The sequence below is a fragment of the Quercus suber genome, unplaced genomic scaffold, assembly GCF_002906115.3.
Source record: "Quercus suber isolate HL8 unplaced genomic scaffold, Cork oak 2.0 scaffold_401, whole genome shotgun sequence".
NCBI classification, from domain to species: Eukaryota; Viridiplantae; Streptophyta; class Magnoliopsida; order Fagales; family Fagaceae; genus Quercus; species Quercus suber.
In genome coordinates this window covers 104,242-132,217 of record NW_027069852.1, presented here as the reverse complement: position 1 = coordinate 132,217, position 27,976 = coordinate 104,242, and the positions used below count along the sequence as shown (strand labels likewise).

The 27,976-nt window shown below is 33.8% G+C and overlaps 1 protein-coding gene across 1 annotated transcript; it reads right to left on the bottom strand.

Annotated features, from left to right (window-relative positions):
* Positions 1-137: 137 nt before the first annotated feature.
* LOC111990746 (G-type lectin S-receptor-like serine/threonine-protein kinase RKS1) lies at positions 138-24,019 on the bottom strand. The gene is given in 8 exon segments (XM_065761199.1): positions 138-425; positions 510-660; positions 12,280-12,517; positions 12,645-12,855; positions 13,058-13,242; positions 21,898-22,016; positions 22,757-23,554; positions 23,556-24,019. Coding segments are annotated over 8 exon segments (2,454 nt in total).
* Between the last annotated feature and the right edge of the window lie 3,957 nt (positions 24,020-27,976).

Below are 27,976 nucleotides of genomic sequence, written 5' to 3'. Positions count from 1 at the left end.
TTTTTATTGGCAATAATTTTATATCATAGGTATTATATTCATACACACAAAAAATAATAGAATAGAGAAATCTTAGAGGAAGTCAATCCTACGTTAATGGCAAAAAATTAGTGCATTGCTTCATATAGTCTGGGGGTTTAGCGACCATCAATTTCAGAAATTGATATTTCATTTACAGAAGTTAACATGTCTCTATTATTGTTAGTACTTGTCGAAATAAATGCTGGTTGTTTTGGAGAAGGAATAGGTGTGTCATTACCCAACATGAAAACCACTGTTAACATGGTTGGCCTATCTCTTGCATGTTCTTGCACGCACAAAAGCCCAATTTGAATGCATCTCAAAACTTCATTAGCAGGATATGTCTCACCTAGTGACGCATCCACAATTTCCATGACTTTTCCTTCTCTCCATAGGTCCCAAACCTGCAAACAACATATTTATCATATTAGGCTAAATAAGATATGCCTAATTTTGTAGTCATTGTTTGCACATGTACATGTACTTACATGTTCATTCAAATATGGGGAGGGACCATCACGGTAATAAGTACCATTCTTTTTACCAACAATTATCTCTAGTAGCAACACTCCGAAGCTATATACATCTGATTTTATTGAAAATATTCCTTGCATTGCATACTCTGGTGACATATAACCACTGTCGTAAAACAATAAAAAGGAAATCATTGAGCCTTGCACATTATTAAACAAAAAAAATAAATAAAAGGGATCAAAGATGGCCCTTTGGGCACTAAAAAAGTATATAATATTAGAAACGCAAGATGAAAAATGACATGAAGACATCTCATAAGGATATTTTGCAATAGCAATTCGGGAAATTTGAAAGTTAGCAAGAATCAAGGAGATGATGGCAATCTACAGTCGAAGTTAAAGAGAAAAATTAGCAACCCAACATATCTAAAAGATAATGTCCCTTGATTAAGGCTAATCAGTCAATCAAGTACATATTTAGCAGAGGAGCTATTAGTGTTGATTTGTTGTGAAAATGTTGTGAACGAGAAATTATTAGACCCACCAAGAGGATTGCTGACGTGGTCCTCCCAACTAATGAGACAATGACATCTATGCAAATGTGTGAATGAACTTCCTAATCAGCATAAGGAATAAAAAATAAAACTTACCAGGTGACGTCACATTTACCTAAATAATAGCATTTTATTGGTTGAAAGATTAGGGAAGACCACGTCAACAATCCTCCTAGTGAACCTAATAATTTCTTGTTGTGAACATAGCATTTTTCTTCAATTTTAGTACATGGTATAGTAATTCTCCTAATTTGCAGCAAATTGGAGTCCAATGAAAATTTAAATGACAATGTCTATCTTTAGTGGAAGTCAAAAAGTAAAAAAAATTTGGATAGAAGCAAATCACCTCCTTAGAGGCTGTTTGGCAAATATTATTTTTGCCAACTTATTTTACTATTCAACTTATTTTTACTACTATTCATAAGTCATACTGCACTTTTTGGTACTATTCATAGGTCTCACTATACTATTTTAACTAATTTTTACCTTTATCTATAGTACTTTCAGCAAAAAAATTTCAGTTACAACAAAATAAGCAAATCATAAACAGACCTTTAATTGATTTCCTTTCGCTTATTTCTCTTATCAACATTTTAGTTGACTTTGGAATCTTATTTGAATTTGAATTCTTTACTAGGATTAAGTTGATTTCCTTTCCATGTTTATTTTTATCATTGAAAACTCGAAAATGTGTTGAAAACACAAGAGCAATTTAGAAACCCCAATTAAACTAACAGCTCGATAGATTTTACACTATCTAAAGACTAAGTGCGGAATAGTGTAAAAGCGAGCGGATAAACAAATAAGCTACTCTAATCCATAAACTAAGCAACACAACAGTATAATGGAATAAACAAGAGTAGGGAAGAAGGATGCAAACACAGAAAATACCGAGACGTGTTCTCGAAGAGGAAACTGAAGAACTTGGTGAAAAACCTCTCCGTTGCCCTCCAAGCAGAAATTGATCCACTAGACAATCAGTTGGGATACATGGGTTAACAAGAGACCCTCCAAGTCTAATCTACCCGATGTACCTAAGCCCTCCAAGCTCCTACTCCAACAAGGCTTCTCGAAATCGTGTCTTGTCTAACACCCCGGATCCCGCAACAAGCTCCATGTCGCATTTGCCATTCCAAGCTTCTTCCAATACTTCCCAGCAGCACCAAAATGTCACACAGCACTCTCAAAGGGTGTGGTAAATGTTTGGGCTATCAACCTCTCAATGGTGTGGAAATGGAGGGGGAAGGGTTGAGGAGATACCACAAGCAAGTGTATAGAGAAAGGTGGGGATGATAATCTCTAATTAACAATGTGTTTGGCTAGGGTTTTTCTCTCTGAAGCATTCCTCAACAATTGTGGGTAAAAAGGGTATATATAGGATAGGCACAGAAAGTGTGAGTCATTTAGTACAGGCTAGCAGAACAGATAGCCTCGCGGGTGTCTCGCGGGAAAGCCTTACCCGCGAGATACTTGCGAGACATAGCTATCTCCACCTGGCCTGACTCTTCGCATTCCAGCATGTGCGGGCACATGTTTCACTTCGCGGAAAGCTAGGTCTCAACATACCCGCGAGAATTCTTCAGCCTCCAAATGCTTGAGTCTTCACACTCTCTCTCTATCACACAACCCTAATAACAAATCCCACAATATATACAACGTATAAATGATTGATAATAATTACAATCAAATTTGGCATGGAATAAAAGCCAACAAAATCCATAACTGTAAATAACAACTTTATAATCTCCTCCTTTAGCTATTCCGTGACAAAACCCTAAAACAGACTCTAGACTTAAACGTGAGTTTGGGAACAAAGGCAAAACTCACTCACACCTAATTCTAGATTCTGATAAGCTCTTGAAACATATGAACAAGTATCTTCTGAAAAACAATAACAAAATAATATCATTATATGCAGAAAACTTGAAATGCATATGTAGCAAATATAATGAGATCAAGCAAAATGGAATAAAACAATATACTATGGCAAGATCAAACAAGTAATCACTATACAAAAGTAATTACTATGCTCATTCACACAAGGAATGAACATCCGGACATGCAAGATGATAAGCTCATTTGACGAGTATCATTTGCAAATCCAACACTCAACCAATGCAAAATACACGAAGTATTTACATTTAGGAAAAATCCTACTAGGGCACAAGAGTGTTCATCACTCAACCAATGCATAGAATGTATATGCATCTAGGAACAATCCTACAAGGGCACAAGAGTGACGTACTAACGTAAAATTTATGACATTAAACATCAAGTACACAAGCATAAAGGCTGCATAAACAAGGTACCGCATATGCATGGCACAAACCATAAAAGCCTACAAACATGCAATGAAACAAACCCTTAAAGCTTACAAAAGTAACATGGGTACATGCAAGATATGCTACAAAGCATAGAGAATATCACAAAAGAAACTACTGAAATTATACTTAAATAAAAACAGAGTATCAAAGCTTTAAAGCATAAGCAGTAAGCATAAAACATCAAACATAAGAACTGGTGGCTTCTTCTCCCCCTATCACCATACTCCCCCTATCATAGGTCACCGTACTCCCCCTATCAATGGCATCATCTCCCCCTTTTTGTCATGGAATAGCTAGTCATTCTCTTCTAGCTTCTGTTGAATTTTGTCCAACTGAGTTTGGAGTGATGTGAACCATGGTTTTCAGACCCGGACCGTTCATTGAACCGTAAAAGAGAGAGGTTCAAGGTTTTTAAGGTCGAACCGAGGTCGAACCGGGGTCGAACCGTGATGACGTCATAATTACTTTAATAATTATTTTAAATATATATAAAAACATTAAATTAATAAAAAAATAGAAAAATTAACTAAAATAATCCAAAACAAATATAGATAGTATTTTTTATAACATAACTTTCATAATACAAATAAAAATTATAAAATTCTAAAAAGCAATAGCTATTGAGTTTCTAAATTATTTTTAAGTCATGATAAAGCATAGTTTAGTACACAATAATTTTTATTTTTTATGCAACCCAATAAAATAGTTAAGAGACAAATGAATTTATTTGCACATGGCCAAGCCCATTTGATTGCCCATCATTTTTTTTCCTAAGTCTATTTGAATAGTCATTGTTCACCATTTATTATGAATTTATTAAAAAAAAAAAAAAAATCAAAACCAAGAAGGAAGTGCTTGACAGCAAGCAAGCACTTAGTAGTTGACAGTGACATTAAAGCACGCAGCAACAAAGAAGTCTCTGAAAGCAGTGAAGAAGTCTACAATATTTTTAGCAATACTTTCACAATAAAATTTATGTGAAAAATTGTTACTAATTTTAATTTGAACCCACTATTAAAATTATTTTTTTTACTCACTAATATTAACTAATAACAATTTATTACTTAAAACTTATTGTAAAATATTGTAAAAATATTGTAGTAACATTTAATTGTGACTCTATTCTATTTATTCTTTTTCCTTCCGTTGCTTGCATCCATACGTTTCTTATCCTTTTATTTTCTTTTTCTTTTTTCTTGCTTTTTTCTCCTCCACACACATATCCCCATCCCACTAGTCTAATCTTGGTTTTATTTTTCTGGAGTCTTCCTCCAGAGTCCAGAGAGCGTGTCTTGCTTTTTCTAATCTCTGTTTTTATTTTTCTTTCAGCTTTGTCTTTCTCATTCTCTTTCTCTCATGCTCTCACCTGCTCACACACACATTACCAGCGGAGAACAAAGCCAAAATTTAAAGCTTGCTTCACCCAAGAGTTTACTTCACAGTTATCACTTATCCTTCTCACATATTCACATCAGGCTTTCTCAAAAAAAAAAAAGAACATATTCACATCAGAGAAAAGAGAAGAAAGCGAGAGAGAGAGAAGAATCTGAAGCGGCGCTGGTGGAGATCGTGGAGATCGAAGGCCTCGTCCACCGCCCCACCGCCGTTCGTCCTCCTCCCCACCACCAGATTGGGTCAGATCGGATTGATCTTCCTTTTTTTTTTTTTTTTTTTGTTCATATTTGCTTGTTCTGATTCAACTTTATTGTAAGAATTGGATTTTTTTTTTGTGTTTGGATTATGTGAGACATTTTTTTGAAAGTGAAGCAAAGAGATTGAAACAAAGATGAGATGTTTTCTGGGTCAGATCAGACGTTTTCTTTTTCTTTTGCTTTTCTGTTTTTTTTTTTTTTATTTTTTTTATTTTTTTTTTCAAGGTTCAGATTCAAAGGGAACCGTGAAAAGCGGTCTGAATCCGGTTCTCAGAACCGTGCGGTTCAACCGCGGTTTGAACGGTTTCCTGCTTTTTTGGCATAGGCCGGTTCTTATGCCTAAAAGAACCGTAATTGTGAGAGGTTCACGGTTTTTCCGGTCGGACCGTACGGTCCGGTCCGGGTTTCAAAACCATGATGTGAACTGTGAATCAAGACGTCTGTGGTGAGTGTACATGATAGTCGCCAGCCTGGACATCTTTGTACTCATCTCTTGAAAAGCAGTGGAGATATTGTTGAACTGTTCATCATAGGTACGAGTTGCAGAGCTCGAGGTTCCCGACGGTGCATGACTTTCTTGCTTGTGTTCTTCTTGGTGTAGCTCATACTCGCATGGAGAAATCGAATGTTAATTGGATTTGGCCTTGTATATGGACGCTCATCTTCCAATGGACGAACACCTTTGAGCTTCAAAATCCTTGAAATAAGATGACAGAAAGGAATACAATTCCTTGAAGTAGTCTGATCAACTGTTTTGGCCAAAATGTGAAAAATATGAGAGCACACATCAATCTCTACGTCAGTGATCAGATCATTCAAAAACAATGCTTGACCAAGATTCACATATCCGGTGCTAGACAAGGGATAGAGATTGCTACACATGATCATTGAGAGAAGTATTAATTCGGGAGAAAGGGATGCCACATTGATTGACTTCTTATTGAAGGAGAATTCCAAATTGGCTCCTAAAGACTGTTTGAGATAATCTTCATCTAGGTTTTGCTAATCATATACCGGCGGTATGGGGAGTATTGGCATGTTAATGTGTAGAATTTCCGCCAAGTACATTGGTGTGACAGAAAAACTTTTTCCTCGAACCCAACATTTTATCTCTTCTTCGACAACAATGGCATTGGCATAGAATTCCTTAACCATGTTCTCGTATGTATCCTCGAAAGTTGAAAGCAGATAGTTCCAATCTTTCATGGCAAACCAAATGGGTATATTTGTGTCCTTGAGTGATGGCTGATCAACGCCCTTTTCAACTAGCAAAGAAGCATCCCGAAAGAGGTTCTTATAGGATTCAAAAGCAGCATAAGACCTAAACAAATTAGGATAAAAAATTTTCCGTTGAAAAACGAGCTCTCTTTGGTCTAGGTGAATCGGCATCAACATCAATGATCAGCTCTTTCCTTTTGTTGTTGCCACCTTTCACAGCTGAAGTCTTGAATGGAGACATTTGTGCAATAGATCACACAAAAAAACAGGAAACATGTGCACAACACACAGTACAAAACACAGAACTTGATTAGATTCAAGTTAGTTCAAAACAAAAGTAAAACTGCATAGAACAGGACATAATCAACTCCAAACAATATGCTGAATGCATAAACACAATGCAAGAAACTAAGTAATTGTGCATGTGTGTGCATATGTGTGCATGTGCTAATGTGTGTGGGTGTGTGTGTTTATGCATGAGAGTGCAGCATTAGATGCATGAGGGGTGGCTAGGTGTGTGCCTAGTGTGTTCAACATGGGCAAAGAGTATGAAACATATGACCAATGTCCATACTGAGTAAAACATGGTCAAACAAGTGAAAACCCATAGATTGAAATCACTTGATTCCAATTGGCACAAAAATGTCACTCGGACATTTTGTCAAACACCTAGCATGCACAAATGTACTCTAAGTATGAACAATGCATGAACATAGTGAAATCATGCCTAAAATACATGTCAAAATGCCACAAGGGGCCAACACAGAGGCACAAACATCAAATGGGACACAGCCCAATCAAAGAATTTGAAAAATTTTCACCCAATTTAGAAAAACATTCAAATTTTCGAAAATCCCTAAATTTTTGAAACCCTAACGAAAATTCTGCATAAACTAAGAGAAACTTGAAGGAAAATGCTTTAGAAGACATACCTTGAAATTGAAAATGCAGAAAAGATGCTTGAAAATGATGGGTTTTGATAGAAATTGAATTTGGGTTAAAAAGGATTCGAGAGAGGTTGAGCGAGGGAAGTTTTTGTGATTTGAAAAACTGTCACATCAGCAATATAAAACTGAAAACACGTGTTTTTTGCGGATTAGGGAGTAGCGAAACAGTCGCGATACAGTCGCGAGAATGGCCACTGAAGCATAAAAACTTTCGCGAGAAGCACTAGGTAGCAAGACAGTCGCGAGATAGTAGCGGTAACTTCTGTCTGAATTTTGAAAAATCCAATTTTTAGCCAAACAGCATTTCGCAAGAAGCTGTTGGTCGCGAGATAGTCGCGATACAGTTGCGAGAGTTTCTGTGTGACATGAAGAAGAAAAAAAATATTTCCCTCAATCCCTTTTCGCGGGAAGCTCTAAGTCGCGAGCCTTTCGTGAAACAACCCCTGAACCAGTTTTTGAAGAAAAACACAAAAATGCATTTTGAACAAAAACAAAAGACAAGAAAGTATAAAATCACTTTCAAAAACAAATAAAACACTCAAAAATCTTTTTGGGTTTGATCAACAAGTTCTTGAGCATACACATCACATTTTAAACATATACAATCACACAAATGAGATATGCATTGATTGAATTAAAGTCTTGTGAGTTGTGTGTAAGAATCGAATGTGGAATAGTCTACAAACTAGAGCGAAGCTTCAATGATCAATTCAATCAAGTCATACACAACTGATACGAAATCAAGTGGACTATCTCCATTATATAAACGAGTATATATGACCTCCCACACATTGAGTATAAAACTTAGGAGCTTTTCATTTGGCTTCTACAAAAGGCAAAACAATTGGTCCATTTTATTTTGTTTGGACAAAAACATCTCATTTTGAGATTTGTGCTTGAAATTTATGATATTTCAACATTGATGATTAGCCTTTGGCTTTTTGAGTACCAAACAAAACACATTAAAAAAAGTCACTTTCCCTTTTTCCTAATCGAATACTAGTGTGTGCGATAGGCTTTTGCAGCTCAATATCTCTTTTCATTTGGAGATTTACATTTGGTAAGCATTTGTTGCAAAAATATAAAAATAAAGTGGAAAGAGATATAGACACAAGTTTATGCAAGTATCAAGACCAACAAGACCATTGACCAATCATTCATGACAACCTTGAAGATCTATTTACAACAGTCACATATAGTGTTCAAGATTTCTTCCACATAAAAATAAGTGCATACATAACAAGCCAAAATCGTAAATGCACTACGCCATTAGTACGAAGGTACTAGGCCAAACTCACACATGACATACACAAAACAAGTGATCAAACTTTTGAGATTTTTCAATTTTATGGGTTTTTGAATTTTTGAACACACCTAAAAACAGAACAAGAAAAGTAAGATCAATAAAAACAGTTGAAACAAACCAAAACAAATAAGAGAACAAAAAAAAAAATGAAAGCAATGCATGAAATGATGCAATAGCAAATGTCCCTAAACATTGGAAGTATTTATGCATGGACATGTTATAATGCTTATCCATGAGTACCCCTCTTCACCCACACGTCATGTGTGTTAGGGGTGATATCCTTGATGGATTGGATACGAGAGTTTGGACTTTCAAACCTCCTGGTGAAACTCTCCAAGCAGGTGGTGAAGGCCCCAATCATCTTTATCACGTCTGTCATTCTAGGATCCCGGTTTTGGCTTCTTGATTGCTCGCCACCCCAAGATCTCAAGTCATTTTTCCTTCCTTGTGATCGAGGAACGCTTGCATTGTTGTCTGCCCTCAACTTTTGACAGTTGGGTCTAGTGTGTCCTTGCAGTCCACAATAATGACACACATAATCTGTCCTAGGACCCCATTGTGATCTTGGGAGAGATCTTCCTCTGGTTTCAGGTTTGACCACAGATTGATTTTGGGGCTTATTCACCATTCTTTGCTCAGCCACATTCTTCTTCTTTACATCCTTAACTTTCTCAGGAATGGGCTCTTCTACAACCATATCCTTGGTCTTCACGAACTTCACTTCTTTGGTGACTTTGGTTGATGAGCTGCTCCCTCCAGTATATCCCAACTCGGACTTGTCTAAGGAAGGTTTTTGAGATGAGATAACATCATCTAACTTCTGAGAGGAGACTCTCTCTATCTTGGCATGAGCTTGCACTACCTCTTGCTCAAGAAACCTCACCTTCTTATAGGCTTTAGATAGCTCGCCATTAAGTGTCTCAATCCTACACTTAGCCTCCTTGTATCTGACCAGCAGGCTTTTGTAATCTTCCTTAACTCTTTTCATTTTCTTCACAACCGCCTTTGCCACCTTTGTATATTCACCTGATTTCTCAAGGAGTAAGGCGTAATTTTCTTGAAGATTAGCTATATTCTCTTCCTCTTCAGCATCTGATTCTTCTACAATTCCAATAGACTCTGAATCAGAATGGTCACCAAGCTCCTTCACATGTGCACCCAAATCATCCGAGGAATCCACATAAGCAATGGTCATAAAGGCAGAGTAGTTTCCCTCTCCATCACAGCTCTCTTCCGAGTTAGAATCAGAAGAATCTGAATCACTGAGCGTTGTGGCATAAGCCTTGCCTTTTCCCCTCAGAAAATTTGGACACTCCTTCTTTAGATGTCTATGGCCATTGCACTCATAGCACACAATGTCTGAAGGAGGTTGAAAATCCTTCCCATCTTTCCTCTTAAACTCTTTCCTATCACCTCTTGAAGATGAAAACTTCCCTTTGTTGAAAGGTTTCCCACTGTTCTTCATCTTCAAAAATTTATGGAAGTTTTTCGCAAGAAATGTTACTTCCTTCTCCACTCCATCTTCTTCGGAGGAATCATCCATTCTTTCGGTAATAGTTTTAAGAGCAAGCGATTTACTCATCTTATGGGAAGGTTATCCCAGCTCATATGTTTAGAGAGACCCAATTAGTTCTTGGATTTTGATCTCATCCAAGTCTTTACTCTCTTCTATGGCTGTAACTTTTGCTCTAAAACTTTCAGGCAAGGACCTTAATATTTTTCTCACCACCTTAGTATCTTTAATCTTCTCCCCAAGATTGAGTTTAGCAATTACAATTTCATTTAGCTTCCCATAGAACGAATCAAACGGTTCATCATCACCCATCTTGAGCTCTTCAAATTTGGTAGTAAGCATCTGAAGTTTTATGTCCTTAACTTTCTTTGTACCCTCATAAATGGTCTCTAAAATCTCCCAAGCTCCTTTGGCTACTGTCATAGAAATCCTGTGGAATTCATCAGGAGACACAGCACAAAAAATAGCATTTAAAGCTTTACTATTAGCATTGGCTACTGCGAGAGCTGCCTTATCCCAAGTGGACTTAGAATCCTCCGGCTTAGTCCAACCTATCTCAACAGCATCCCAAGCGGTATCTTCTATAGAGCATAAAAATGCTCTCATTCTGACCTTCCAGAAAGCATAGTTGTTCCCATCAAAAAATGGTGGAACAATGAGCGATTGAGACCGGTCCATCTCAAAAAGGGTCAAGGATCACACTCAGGTATTCAAACCACAGCAAGTGTACCCACTTTGATACCAATTGAAAGTTCGAAAATGTGTTGAAAATACAAGAGCAATTTAGAACCCCCAATTAAACTAACGGCTCAATAGATTTTACACTAATTAAAGACTAAGTGCGGAATAGTGTAAAAGCGAGCGGATAAACAAATAAGCTAGTCTAATCCATAAACTAAGTAACACAACAGTATAATGGAATAAACAAGAGTAGGGAAGAAGGATGCAAACACAGAAAACACTGAGACGTGTTTTCGAAGAGGAAACCGAAGAACTCGGCGAAAAACCTCACCACCGCCCTCCAAGCGGAAATCGATCCACTAGACAATCAGTTGGGATACATGGGTTAGCAAGAGACCCTCCAAGCCTAATCTACCCGATGTACCTAAGCCCTCCAAGCTCCTACTCCAATAAGGCTTCTCGGAACCGTGTCTTGTCTAGCACCCCAAATCCCGCAACAAGCTACATGTTGTATCTACCATTCCAGACTTCTTCCAATGCTTCCCAGTAGCACCAAAACGTCACACAGCACTCTCAAAGGGTGTGGTAAGTGTTTGGACTATCAACCTCTCAATGGTGTGGAAATGGAGAGGGAAGGGTTGAGGAGATACCACAAGCAAGTGTATAGAAAAAGGTGGGGATGACAATCTCTAATTCACAATGTGTTTGGTTAGAGTTTTTCTCTCTGAAGCATTCCTCAACAATTGTGGGTAAAAATGGTATATATAGGATAGGCACCAAAAGTGTGAGTCATTCAGTACAGCCTAGCAAAATAGATAGCCTCGCGGGTGTCTCGCGGGAAAGCCTTACCCGCGAGATACTCGCGAGACACAGCTGTCTCCATCTGGCCTGACTCTTCGCATTCCAGCATGTGCAGGGCACATGTTTCACTTCGTGGGAAGCTAGGTCGCGACATACCCGCGAGAATTCTTCAGCCTCTAAATGCTTGAGTCTTCACACTCTCTCTCTATCACACAACCCTTACAACAAATCCCACAATATATACAGGGTATAAATGATTGATAATAATTACAATCAAATTTGGCACGGAATAAAAGCTAACAAAATACATAGTTGTAAATAACAACTTTACAATCATTATTATCATTCTTGCGCTCCATGTTTGTAGTAGGTGGACTTTTACTATAAAAGGGTGTATAGGGATCTTGGAAAAAAATGAATCTTTTGTATTATACCTTTAATTATGCCTTTTGTATTATACCTTTCGAAAATCTTTAGATTTTCACCAAGAGTTGCTATAGCACTCTTTTATCTCTCTCTCTCTCGCTCTCTCTCTCTTCGTCTTGATCATGGCTTGACAACCCATTCATCAGAGTAAAGTCGTAATGTTGACTATTGTTTCATAATTCATTCCGCTGCATCATTATGCCGTAATTGCAGGTTTAACTACCCTCATGTCAAAAATGAATTATAAAGATATTCTTGAAATTTTTCTTAGAAAGACCTGCAATTTGTAATATTCTTTAAATATGAATAGTCAAGAAATTGGATAGAAAATATAAATATATATTTGTTTTCTAGCACACTTACTATGTTCCAACAACGTGATTTGTATTTACTTCAATTTGGTCACCTCCAACAATTCTAGCCATACCAAAATCTGATATTTTTGGATTTAGAGTATTGTCGAGTAGAATATTGCTGGCCTTTAAATCTCTATGGATAATTCTTAATCTTGAGTCTTGGTGAAGATATAAGATACCTCGAGCAATTCCACAAATAATCTCAAATCGCTTTCCCCAATCTAAACATGACCTTTTTGTTTCGTCTGAATGAAGAGATTTAGATTAGATTGAGTGTGTGTGTGTGTGTGTGTGTAATCTCATAATATGCTTGTAATTGGAAGACCACTTTCTAGTGATGATGAGCGAATTTTATATGAAAAGAGAACATACCAAAAATAAAAGAGTCTAAACTTTTATTAGGCAAGTACTCATAGATTAACATCATCTCTTCCCCTTGAATGCAACAACCTAAGATTCTCACGAGGTTCCTATGTTGGAGTTTAGCAATTAGTGCAACTTCATTTTTGAACTGTTCTACTCCTTGTACCGTGTGTTTTGATAGTCTTTTTACCGCTATTTCCATTTTATTTTGTAGCAAACCCTGAAATTAAAGCCCAAATTTCATGTTGTCATGGTGCACAATTATTGAGAGAAATTCAACTTAGTGAATTATTTGGGCGCCCAATTTCACCTAACGAATTCATGATCAATGAATCCCTTTAAACATTTTGGATGGAATTTATGATGCATTAACAAACTTGAAATAAGATTAATCAATTTTCTGACTGTTTCTAAGAGACTACCTTATAAACTGAGCCAAAACCACCTTTGCCAAGCTCGTTAGCAGCAGAGAAGTTATTTGTGGCTGCAATAATGGTCTTCAAATCATATTCTGGAAATTTTGAATTGCTTTTAGATCCATCGAATTCACTTCTACTTGGAGAGTCTTCGAAGTTTGGTAAACTGGAGTCAGTGCTTTGCCTCTTCGCTGTCATAAAACAAGTAACAAATGAAGTTACCATATTTTTCCAATTATGAATTCCCACACAAAAGCCCCATTTAACGAAACTGAGGAAACACACTAAAAGGTACTGTTCGGTTGGCAAGAATTTTGATTCTTGAGAATCTAAAGATTCTCGTGAGTTTAAACTTTTGGCTTGCTTGGATTTTTATTAAGGAAATATTCTGGATTTTATTATGTTCCTGTGAATGGGAAACATTTATACATACATACAAACATTCAATTGCATCAATAATAGGAGAAAAATTACAATTCACATAAGCATAATTATGGAAAATACTAGGGACACAAAAAATCCAACAATTATTGCCATAACTTGTCACATGGCAAGCTGTGAATGGTGGGGGTCAAATGGTGGGTCCACACCTCCACTACTCATAACTCGCCACATAATAAGTTGTGGCAAAAGTTGGGAAATTTTTTGTGTTCCTAGCATTGCTCAAAAATAAATTAGAGGAAAATAAGAGGAAGAATTGAAGTTTGTAATTTTCTATATCATTGACAGGATATCCCACTGGGTTGCTTTTATTGAGCCTTAACAAGTATTACTCTGTCCTAAGAGGTAAGTGGCTCTGGGTAATGAAAGTTCCTCAAGCCTAATGATGGGATTGGACAAACATCCTATGGCCAAAATGGGCATTTGTCGCTTTCACCTAAAAAATGTAGCAAAATGCTCATGTTCTGAAGCTATCTAGAAAAATGCCCCTGTTTTGAAACTCAGTTTTTAGAAAATCGGTTTTTAGAAAATCGAGTTTCAATGAAAAACTCGATTTAATGAAAATCGAGTAATGTGAGAAACTTGAGTTCCTTTTTTTTTTTTTTTTTTTTTTTTTTTTTTTTAACTTTGGCTGCCACGTGTCACTCATCGGCTGAGCAAGTCGTAGAATGCAACTAGGTGTGTCCAAACAAACTCGTGACTTGACCCACCCGCCCAACTTGTCCCGAGAACAGGCCAACCAACACCAGTGACGATCAACAACAGGTCTCCGTGCCCAAAACCCGAGAATGGTAGGTCTAAGCATGAGAAACTGATTTTCAACCATCTACACACCAGAAAGTCATCGTTCTGTACCGATAATAGTGGTTTACTGGTGTTTTCTATCTGATCTATTGAGATCTATTGAGATCTCGTTGAGATTTGGCCTAATCTCTTTAAGATCCAACAGCTCTCGACAAAATCTAGCAAAATTTCACAACTTGAATCTAACCGGTATTCAAGGAAAATCCAAAAACCTGAGCCGACTCCTTTTACTAGTCGACAGCGAGTCCAGGTATGGGAAACCAAAGTGATCGGGTCGGTTTTGGGTTAGGCACAAACCTGACTCGAACCGACCCGTGAACAGTCCTAAATGCAACTTTGACCAAAGTTGACCGAGTTCAAGTACATTATACCCCAAATACAATTTAGCCCAAAAATAAAAATTACATAAAAAATGGGTAAATACATTAAAAAAAAATGGAAAAATACATAAAACATTTAAGTTGAATTAGCCAATAAAAACATAGACTCAACAACTATCCCCTCCTTGAAATTTTTCTAAAATGCGATAGAAAAAGTTATGTATGACTTTTCTAATAATATATATATATATGTATACATATATATATATATATATATNAATCCTAAAAATCTATTTGAGAGTTAAAGACTGTCATCCATCAATCATCTATTCATTTCTCTTAGTTTTCTTCACTCTTTTCCCTCCCAATTTCCATATCCTACGAAAGGAACTTAGCCCAAACACAATCTGCACCCATTTTGAGTGTAGAAATCTGTTTTGGTGTATTTGGAAAGCATTCGGTTTATACCAATTCTTGGTAGGTGCAATTGCGGGATCCAAAAAACTAGCGAAGACAGGACTTAGTGAAGCTAGAGCTCGGAGTGCTCAAGTACTTTGGGTAACTTAGGCTTGGAGGGTTTTTGTGTATTCATGTATTCTAATTGATTTTCTAGTGAATTATTTTGGCTTGTCGGGCAACTGAGAGGTTTTTCCACCTAGTTCTCCTATTTTTCTATTTGATAACACATCACGTGTTATCTCATGTTTGCACTCTCTTTCCCTTACTCCTTGTGCTTTTAATTGTTTGTAAATGTTTATCCATGCACTTGATGATAGCTTTGGTTGATTAGTTAGCTTATCTCTTATACTCAACATTTTTTTTACTAATCAGACCATAATTTAAAATTTTGGGGTCTTAATTAGCTCTAATAATTCTATTGGTGAGCTATCAGTATGCCTATAGACTATGTTGTTTCTTATGGACCTTTGTAATACTTGTATGCTTATATCAATAAAATATCTTTCATTTCATTCAAAAAATAATATATAAAAAAATATTTAAGAAGAAGAAGCAATTATATATAACTTTGGCTAAATTACAATAACCTACCTAGTAATTTATTGAAATGGCACTTCCCCTAGACATTTGTATCAATGACATTTGAAAGATACTAGATGCAATTAACTAGTAGTATTTAGACCCCATAATCCATTTTTACGGCTTAATACTCAATTAATCCTAAACTAAAATTAAGACCAAATTTATGTGATTAGCAAATTTCATATTATATGCATACAACAAGCTAGGACAAATAAAAAGGAAGCAATATGAAATATGCGCAATAAGAGATGGCAAATACACAAAACCACCGAGACATATTTTCAAAGAGGAAACTAGAGCACCCGATGAAAAACCTCTCTGACAACTCTAGTGCCGGAATCTCCACTAGAAAGAATAGTTGTAGTACAAGGATGACTATATATCCTCCATTCCTATATCCTCCTAAGTACTTGAGTCCTCCAAGTTTTAGCTAACAACTGGATTCACCAAGCTATTTCTTTTTCTAACTTCCTAGAGATTCGTTGTTAAGCCATCAAACTTATAGGATTAGGATTTCAAGCTCCAATGGCTTCCATACCCTCATGTAACTCACAACACTTTATATTTGGTGAAGGAGATGAAGGTTACAAATTTCTTTTAAATGTAGGTCATTTTTGAGAGGAGAAAAGAGAATATACAAGAATTTCTGGTTCAAGGCTTAGGTTCACTCTATCTCGACCGAAAAAATAAATAAACAAATAAATGGATGGGATGATGAACAAGCTTCTCTCAACTTTCAAGGATGATTTCTAATTTTTTTTCCCACATCCTTGGCATGTAGAATGTGTGTCCCTTGGGTTATATGATAAAGCAAGAAAAACAGGGTATAACAAATTAGTCAGCTATGTATGCATCTTGTTCACAGCTTGGTCACAAGAAGGTCGTGAGCAAAGCTCCTAACTTTGGCTGCCACGTGTCACTCATCGGCTGAGCAAGTCGTAGAATGCAACTAGGTGTGTCCAAACAAACTCGTGACTTGACCCACCCGCCCAACTTGTCCCGAGAACAGGCCAACCAACACCAGTGACGATCAACAACAGGTCTCCGTGCCCAAAACCCGAGAATGGTAGGTCTAAGCATGAGAAACTGATTTTCAACCATCTACACACCAGAAAGTCATCGTTCTGTACCGATAATAGTGGTTTACTGGTGTTTTCTATCTGATCTATTGAGATCTATTGAGATCTCGTTGAGATTTGGCCTAATCTCTTTAAGATCCAACAGCTCTCGACAAAATCTAGCAAAATTTCACAACTTGAATCTAACCGGTATTCAAGGAAAATCCAAAAACCTGAGCCGACTCCTTTTACTAGTCGACAGCGAGTCCAGGTATGGGAAACCAAAGTGATCGGGTCGGTTTTGGGTTAGGCACAAACCTGACTCGAACCGACCCGTGAACAGTCCTAAATGCAACTTTGACCAAAGTTGACCGAGTTCAAGTACATTATACCCCAAATACAATTTAGCCCAAAAAATAAAAATTACATAAAAAATGGGTAAATACATTAAAAAAAAATGGAAAAATACATAAAACATTTAAGTTGAATTAGCCAATAAAAACATAGACTCAACAACTATCCCCTCCTTGAAATTTTTCTAAAATGCGATAGAAAAAGTTATGTATGACTTTTCTAATAATATATATATATATGTATACATATATATATATATATATATATGGATTCTCGCTCATTTATACAAATATCAAGGGAGGAGTGTCACGGGTCCACAAACATTAATGAGAGAGTATAATTTTGTCCATAGCGTGGAAATGAATATATATTAAAAATGAAGTACTATGTTAGAAAAGTCATAGTGTTAGAGAGCTTTGATTTATTTGTCGCATTGAGGCCCTTTTTGATGTATATTATTATTAGGTTTTTTAAGACTTTCTCTTCTCTTCATGTATGTGTGTGTGTATATGTGTGTGTTAAAATACTTAAGTTATGTTTGATAACAATTTTTGTTTTTTATTTTTAAAAATTTGTTTTTGGGAATATAAAGAAAAAAAAAACAATTTTCTTGTATTTTTTAAACAAAAAACATGTTTGATTAGTTGAAATTAAAAAAAAAATAGTTTTTTGAAAAATATAGAAAATACTAAAATACGTTGTTATTAGGATTTAAACTCTAGTGTTAACTCATTAAATGAGACAGATTTATTAAATCAAATATATGTTTTCGTTGACTTTTAAAAACTAGAAACTGAAAATAGACATTTACATTTTTTCAATTTCCATCACAAATTAAGTTTTGAGAACAATTTTTGTTTTGGGTTACCAAACAAGTTTTTTAGTCTCAAAAATAGAAAATTATTTTTGAAAACAAAAAATAAGGAGAAAAAATAGTTACCAAACGTACCCTTAGTATTCTTTAAAAAAAAAAAATTTATTTGGTGCATCTAACCAAATCTCAAGGGCGAGTTTTATATCTTGAAATGTTTGGGAAGTGTTATGTTGTAAATCGTCAGAGGAGGTTGATGTAATTTTCACGAGAGTTTGGCTTACCTCCAATACTTTTTTAAGGACATGTCCTTTTGTTTTAAATAAAAAACATGTTTGATTAGTTGAAATTAAAAAAAAATATATAGTTTTTTGAAAAAAAAAATAGAAAATACTAAAATATGTTGTTATTAGGATTTAAACTCTAATCTTAACTCATTAAATGAGATAGATTTATTAAATCAAATGTATGTTTTCATTGACTTTTGAAAACTAGAAACTGAAAATAGACATTTACATGTTTTCAGTTTCCATCACAAATTAAGTTTTGAGAACAATTTTTGTTTTCACTCCATTTTGGGTTACCAAACAAGTTTTTTAGTCTTAAAAATAGAAAATTGTTTTTGAAAACAAAAAATAAGGAGAAAAAACACTTACCAAACGTATCCTTAATATTCTTAAAAAAAAAAAAAAAATATTTGTTGCATCTAACCAAATCTCAAGGGGGAGTGTTATATCTTGAAATGTTTGGGAAGTGTTATGTTGTAAATCGTCAGAGGAGGTTGATGTAATTTTCACGAGAGTTTGGCCTACCTCTAATATTTTTTTAAGGACATGTCCTTTTGTTTTAAATAAATAATGGCAAGTGGTAGTGGGTTTTAATTCCTACATTTTATTTAGTTAGTTGGTGGTGTGACAGTCTCTCATTAAAACAAAATGAGATTCCTTTTAAAAATTACTGAAGGTAAGCCAAACATTTTTCCTGATAGAGCTTAATGGTTATTCAACTATGACAATGATTTCGAAATTAAAAAAAGAAGAAGAAGATGATGAATTTCTTTTCTTCTTAGTTGTAATGAAAACACAAATTATAGTTGAAGATAAGACCCTAAGTTAATCCTTCAATTTCTTTATTAGAAATATCAGGAGGTGTTAATTAAGTTAAAAAACTTGTCTCTTAAAAAAAAAAGTTAAAAACTCTCCCATCCAATTAATGATTTCTATATACATAGAATGATACTACATATTTAGGGATTTAGATCCTCTAGATTTCTTAGGGTACTCTACCAAATAAATTTTCTTAAATCTTAACCATTCTTTAATGATTTAATGGTCTAGATTCTACCATGTTAGCATTCCACTAAGAATAATTTTAATTGTTTTTTTTTTTTTTGCAACATTATTTTATTATTTTAAGAATATTGTTAGTGGAATGCTGATAAGGCAGAATTTAAACCATTAAATCATTAAAGAGTAGTTAGGATTTAAAGAAATCTATTGGTAAAGTACCTTAAGAAATTTAGAGGATCTGAATCTCATATCTAGTACCTCCTTACTAATCAATTAACAATATCTATATTTCTCTTTCAAAAAAATATTAATGATATCTATATACCCATCCAAATTTTGTTTTCTTACCTTTTTTTTTTTTTTTTTTTAAATTTTCCAACCAAATATAGATTTATTCCTAGTAGATTATTCATTATTTGTGAAATGTCATGATTCCGGCAAGCAGTTTTAGCAAATTGGCTTCAAAAAGCAAACTGATATAATATTAGTTAGCAACGTTTTCCAAAAAAATAATATATCCCTTATTAATTCATTATAGTTTGGAAAATGCTAAAATTAGAACTGATTTTTTAAAAATAAAAATTAAAAAATAGTGTGACAATATATATATAGTTTATTTTTTATTAAAAAAATTATATAAGAATGCAAAAATCTCATTTGGACGACCATGATCTGTCATGTCACATATGGCACTTTGCTAAAGTAATTTTTCATTTAACCTTTTATCTCACCTTTTTTGTACTCTTCTCCCCAAAAACAAAAAGTTTAAGTTTATATCATTCTTATTTAAATTGGCTCTAGTGAAAGATTGTCCTTCATAAAGTCGAAACACATTAACTAGTTAATCTACAAATATCATACTCTAATAAAATAAACATGACATCACAAAAATTTTATAATATTTTCATAAGTCAACTAAACATTAAAAGGATATCATAAATATCTAATACTAACTTCAAAACATTAAAAAAATCAAAAACTATAATTAAGCAAACAAATAATTTATCACGCCACCACCGAACACCATTAGCATGATGGTCACTCTACAAGTATAAGTTCTTGTGAGGTGGGGGGGATAAGTTTCAGGATCTAAGTCTCCAAGAGTGAGCTTCACAAACACATACACTTTTTTTTTTTTTATTAAGGACACATACACTTAAATTATGTTAAAGTAACTTTTTATCTCAGATAAAATAAAACTAAAAAACTTATTACGCCACATAATAAACTCAATAATATTGAATGAATTAAAATGCTTTATCATTATTTAAACTACAATATTTCTACGTAATTTTTTTTTTTATCCTTTAATTACTCTTTACTTTAAGTAAAAATGTGTAAGGGACATTTGTGTTCAATTTTAAATTTTCTCTTTTCATGATGAGTTTGTTACTTCAACTAATTTTTATGACAATTATGATATAGTCTAAATTCTTCATCCCTTTGAGATTTAAAAATATATATTTATCCCCTTAATTTCATATTACTTTAATTCAACAAAAAACTTCTTCATGTTATCGCGACATTACTTCGTATTATTACTTCAACATATTTTGAACATTCTATGTGACCAATAAAGATGACAGTTTAAAACATTATTTGTGCATCACGTGGGCCCTTTGCTAATCTATATGTATAATAATAGATAAAACTGAGAGAAAATTTAATTAGATTTCAAATTGGAATTTAATTAGAATCTAATTTTGCACCACATATGTTCCATCTAATCTAAGTTTTTAAATTTTTGTACTAAGTGAGTTAATTCAATGTAAAAATTGAATTTCAATTAGAATTTAATTTTGTGACATATATCCTATCTAATCTAAGTTTTTTTAATTTTTGTAGCAAATGAACTAATTTCATGTAAAAAACGAGTAGTCCAATATAAGTAAACTAAAAAAAAAAAAAAAAACATAATTTTTGAATGATTTTATATTATGAGTCTTTTTTTTTTTTTTTTTGTAGAACTAAAAACAATTCAAGTTTATAAGTCATATATATTCATATATATATATATATATTAATAAGTAAAACTAAGAGAAAATCCAATTAGATTTTAAATTGAAATTCAATTAGAGTCTAATTTTGCGCCATGTGTCTCATCTAATCAAAAAATTTTAAATTTTGAACCAAGTTAGTTAGTTTAATGTAAAAATTGGATTTCAATTAGAGTTTAATTTTATAGCACGTGTTCCATCTAATCGAAGTTTTTTAATTTTTGTGCCCAATGAGTTAATTTAGAGTGGAAAACGACAAGTCCAATATAAATAAATCATAAAAAATATAATCATATATCTAACACTATATATAAAATTAGAGGAAGAGAGAGTTTGAATGATTTTATATTTATGAGCCTTTTTTATAACTAAAAACAATTCATTTAGCACAAAATATTATATATATATATATGTGTGTGTGTGTGTGTGTGTGTGTGTGTATGTATATGTATAAAAACCAAGAATTTAGAATTAATGAACATAAAAATATTTTAAAATTTTTCAATTTACATTTTTACCTAATAACATTCTTACATGACTTTTAAAGAGTTAAAAATATATAAGAATGACTATAATAATATTTAAATTATATATAAAGATTATTATACTATGCATCTTAATATGTATCTTTTAAATATATCTATGCATATGCATGGAGTTACAAGCTAATTTATATAATTGTAGTATCACTCTATAATTCCACATGTTGATTTATCAACCAATGTGCATACCTTTCCTTTTCCTCTTATTAACCAATGTGCACTGAGGAAAATTAGTAATGAAGTAACAACTAGGGCCACTACCATAATTGCCAGCCTCCTCTTGTTGGCAAAGAACCTCTTGAAATGATCTGGAAATAAGAAAATTTCTCCATTTATGCCAAAAGATTTTGTGCACAATTTTTTTAAATTATTTTTACAATTAAGATGATAAATTGTAATCTATATATCTATATATCTATATATATATAATAATAGGTGAAGTTAAGAGAAACTCAAATTAGAATTTCAAATTAGAGTTCCAATTTTATGTTATATGTCCTAAATTATTTATTCTTAAAGAGTTTTATTTCTTAATTTTAGAATCAATGTGGGACCATGTCATAAATATTCATCCAAATGAGTTATCAAGTACAAAAATAAAAAAGTCTAGAATAAATGAATCTTAAAAAAAAAAAAAAGTGCTTAGTATTAATTTTTTTTTTTAAATGGACAATTTACATTTTATAACTAATAATATCCTTACAAAATTTTTTGAAGAGTTAAGAAAGTATAAAAATAACTATTAATAGTATTTAAATTATCTATATAGAAATTATATTATACATTTTATTGTATATCTTTAAGTATTTTCATGCATATACATGGTGTTACAAGCTAGTTATACTAATATCACCTTTACATATAGGCATACTCCTAATATTATTTTTATCATGCACTAATTATGAAATCACATATTAAAAAAAAAAAGGAGTGATAATTGTTTTTTTTTTTAATAGGAATAAGGGTGATAATTGTTGTATGTATGTTAAAAAAAGTTGCCTCAGTAAATTGTCAAGTACCTAATTCAAATGCATCAACACATACGTACAAATTTTGGCCTCCATCCAACACTCTTGTGTCCATCAATTCACCAAACCATCTCAAGCAACCAACTTCCTCTTTCACACCTATACCTCCATACGCTGTGCAAGAACAATTCTCCAAGCATCGTCGCTCGCACTCCTTCAAACTCAGCTTCTCATCGACTCGTGCAAATGAACTATCTGGAAGCTTCACATTTTCCACCTTCACAAACTCTGCAACACTCTTGCAAATTGATGCCCCCCCATGCTTCTTCACACACCCACTTGTCGCATTTCTCGCAGACCATTCACTTGGTGATCTTGGTTCGAACCCAGGTAGACAAGTGCACTCAAATTCAGTACCATTTTGAACTTGACACTTACCAAATGCACCACACTTCCCATAATTGTCACACCGGTCCAATGGCACTGTCCCGAGAATGTCCCATTCTTGATCTGAAATTGCACTCACGAAGCGATGAATTGATCCAGATCCATTCACCACCAATCTTGAGAATAATGATGCGCCTGGGTAACGTAAGCCCCAAATTGTAGAAGTCTCATAATGGTTGTTAAATAAATTGAAATACATGACCGAATCATTACTTGACAATGTTGGCATTCCACTCCATCCAATACCATTCCAATGACCAGAACGCCACCACAAAATATTACCTTTGTACAAAAACAACTCTGGGGAGGAGCTATTGATATTGAGAATAAAGGAGAAATTCCCAATTCCTGGGTCATCTTTGGACTTCCAAGATGTTAGAATTCGATTTAGACCGGTCGTCCGATCCAACCCAAGTTTCATGCTTGGAAGAATCAGTTGGATAGTCAAAGCTTTGCCATAGCACCTCATCACTTGTTTCATTAAGAAACAAGACGAGATTTCCCATATCAGTGAGCTGAGCAAGAGTAATATTGTCGTTTGAATTTGTGACAATATTTGTGGACCAAATGGATTTCTTTCGATCCTCGCCATAGAGTACTAGGTTTCCATGAAGATCAATTGATAGAACCCCAGAAGTATCAGTGATAGGATTGTCTCTGTTTGCAACCCATGCCACGGGCTTTTCTGGAGCTTTATAAAACCAAATGCCAACATACCGGTTGGTGGACTCTCCGGGAGAAAAGAAACCAAGCGCAAAGGTTTCTCCGTTAGAGACTAAAAGGTCACCATCTCTGATGGGTTTGCTGATGGTTAAGGTGTCTTGTAAAGCGTCAAACTGGAGAAGAAGGAGTACAAGCAAGGTGTGTAGAAGGAGAAACCCCTTAGTAAAATACATGATCATGACGAGTAAGGTTGTGTGTAGGTCTTTTTGCTAACTAGAAAAAGAGGTTGATTAGGTAAGGCTTTTCAAAGTCTTGGTATTTGATGCATATATGTAAGTTGGGTCAAGGGTGATGGGAGGTTGGAAGGTCCGACTCGGAGTTGATGTGGAACACTTCTGAACCTAAGGAACGGAAGAGCGGATGTGGAACCCAGGGGTGGGATTCACAAGCAGACTGATGAGTCAACAATACATGTGCTTTGGAGTTGCCCTTTGTCTAGGAATGTTTAGGTCCTTGTGAACGGAAATTTTTAGAAATGGCTACTATTTCAGCGGGTGTCAAGTGAATGCTAGCAACATGAGTTCCATTTAAGGGCAATATTGATAAGCTGGGCAAATTTGCAGGCTAGGAATAAGGTGGTCTTCGAAGGTCTTCAGCTTCATCCCATGCAAGCATTGAAGCATGCAGATACTGGATGCATGTAGGATTTGATGGATACGTAAGAGGGTTTTAACCTTTCAAGTGGGAAAAAGAGAAGGAAAAAAAAAAGCGGAGGAAGCGAAGGCAAAGGAAGTTGCAGTGAGGCAAACGCCTCTCTATACTATTTATAGTCCTATACATGTATATATATTATATTAAATATTAAATTGAGAATTCCCCAGCTCATTTTTGTAAGAGCTCCCCCATCGCCTTCTCGGTGAAATAAATAGTTTAGGATCAAGTTAAAAAAAATCACAATTTTTGTTATAATTATTCATGTGATAAATTGTAAGTAATGAAAAAGAAATAAAAAATAGTAAATTTATGTGAAAGTAAAAAGCAATCAATTATACAATCTATCACGTAAAATAGTACAAAAATTATGACTTTTATTTAAGACAAAACTTAGGTACAGTATTTAAATGTTATTTCTTAAGTTTTCTTCTTAAGATTCAATTATATGACTACTTAACTAAAAAATACACTTCATTTCTCTGAGAAAAATTTCACATAACAAAATTTTAAAATAATAACCTTAATAACAACAGTTTAATATTGTATCTAAGTTTTTTTTTTTTTTTTTTTTTAAGTAGTATAAGAAATCTAGAATTACTTCCAACTCGAATTTCTTTTCAAACTTCAAAGTCGCAAATTTTAGTCTTTTCCATCATTGACTTGCTTTTATAGTTTTACTATGACCTTATGATCTGAAACTCCCCACCCTCGTTACGCTGTCAAGCTATTAATTTAGCTTACGTAAGCTTTTGTTTTTCCATTCCCATTTTCCATAAATCTCACAACAGCCAATTATTAGCGGGGTGGTTGGTACACAGTGTAACAGATTTTACTGGTTATTACAATTTACCCACAGCAAATTTCTCTACCTCGCTCCTCAAACGTGATTGAATGTTGTTAGATATATACGTGTGACATTGTTTATAGTTTACCAAGTATCGATTTGGAAATGATTTATTTAATTTTTATCGAAAAATATTATAGATAAAAGATAAACAAAATAAGCTGATTGTTTCTTTTTAGTGGAAGTGCCCTAACAAAAAAAAAAAGGTGAAGTAAAGTGAGACACATAATAAGTAAAACATGTGCATAAAAAGATAGCGTGGGACCTGCAAACAATAGTCTTGTTTTTCCTTCCTTTTTTTTTTTTTGGACAGCCTCTTGTTTTTCCTTCTTGGCCATGCTATTTGACTAGAAACAGTACCCACGTGAAGAGATAAAACAGCTACCTAGATGGGAACTAACCTTCTTCGCTATGGGACCCACATGGAACCTACAAAAAATATAAATTTAAGCAAAGCTAGTTTTAACCGGAAGATTTTAAGCAAATTTAAGAAAAAACTAGTTTTAAGAGGACAGAAGATTTTTTTTTTCTATGCATCCTCGTACATAGATTTTCAAATTCAACCCGCGTGTTCAACTTTTGTTTCTTCTTTCCATTATTTGACTCCATTGCCATCGATTGTCAAAGAGTTTGTTGAGTTTTGACTATCATTGTCATCACCTCAACCTAGTAAAAACTTACTTTTCTACTTTTTTCATTTCTATTTATTTATGGTTTATGATTTTATTTTTTCCTCTAATTTATTGAATCAATTAACAAATCATCATGGTTAGTAGTCTAATTTAGCTATTTTAAATTTTATTTATTTAATGATTGCTTATAGTGAGATTTAGATATATTTGATATCTATTAGTATTATGTCTTTCTTTTATATGTTAGTCTAGCTTTGTTTTATACTTGTATTTAATTTTTATGAATGTTATGGACTTATGGTAGTTCAAAGGAATAGGAAAAACTTTGGAGGAAAATGACTTCAAGATGTTTAATTGGTCATTTAGTCTTGTTAGTGTTTTGCATACTAATAAGAATTACACTGATTAACAGTTTTTACAAAAATCTTACATTATTATAGGAAATTCTTGGTTAATTCGACTAAACTAATGCATGAAGATATGTATGTATGTGGCACTCAGCATTTTTCTTGCATTGGAAATTAGTATGATAGTTAGCCTCAGCCTCTCAAATCAAAATTTTTATTGCTCCACCCCTGTTTGTATTGTTTACGTTCATCTTCTCAATTCGTGGTTCAATATGTCTAGGACACGTCGTAAAAATTTTCATATATATATATATATATATTTAATTATAATTGTGGTGTCATATTTTAATTGTTATTAATAAAAGTGATATGAGTGGTAGATTCATGTGAATGTATTTGTATGGTCTTTCTAAATTAGTAGGATTAAGTTTACTGTATTAATATTGGACGAAATTATTATTTTGGTCTCTACATTTTAGGGCTACTTTCAATTTGATCCCTACTTTTTTCAATAATCAATTTAGTCCCTATTATTTTTATAACTTAATGTCAAGTTAGTCCCTACCAACAACTATTGCACTTGAAATTTATGTGGCTAATAAAATAATAATAATTTTTTTTAATAAACATTAAAAAAATACTGCATAAGTATTTAAATTAATAAAAATCCAAGAAGCAAAAATGAATAAAAAAGTAAAAATCTTATTTTCTTTTATCTCACTTTCCTAGCAGCCAAACACCAAGAAAATCAAAATCTCTTAGGCTCTGCTTGGGAGGAGGGAATGGAATGGAATGGAAAGGAATAAAAAGAATAATTTTAGAATATTCTTCCCTTCTCTTGTTTGGGAGTTTTAATGGAGAGAATGGAAAGTCCATTCCCTTATTTAGGAGTTTAAGTGGGAGGGAATGGAATGGGTAGGAGGGAACACCCATTCCTTTCTATTCCCTTAAAATCTCAAATTTTCATTCCCCCCGAAATTGGGAGGAATGGGAGGGAATGGAATTAGATTTAATAATTTTTTTACTAAAACTCCTAAAATACCCCTATATATTCAACCCTTTATTTTAAAACAGGGGTTTAATAGTAATATTGTCATAAAATGATTCCATTCCATTCCCTCCATGTTGCTCCCAAACAAGATTACTTACATTTCATTCATTTTCATTCCTTTCCATTCCTTTATTTTAAAACATCAAAACAAGGTTACTTAATTTTATTCCATTCCATTCTTTTCCATTCATTTCCCTTACTTATACATTCAATTCCATTCCATTCCTTTCTATTCCCTTATAATTATCTCATTCCATTCCATTCTATTCCCTTATGAACTCCCAAGCGGAGCCTTAGTCATTTTATTCTCTCAAAGTATGGAACAAAAATGATAAATATGATGAGAAATTATATTATGATCGATTTATTTTATTTTATTTTTTTTTTTCTGTTTTTGTAGGATCTACACAAACCCTAATTAAGGTTGGTGTGGTGATTTTCTCAACATCGTGAAAGCCCTCTTCATTTCGTCATCCCACAGTTTGAGTATGTGGCCAATCACTTCTTGAGACAAAACCCACCACCAGGTCAAGGTGATAACACCCATCTCTTAGTGGAAGCTCACCAGAGGATGAGAATCAATGACCTAAACCAGCAATACA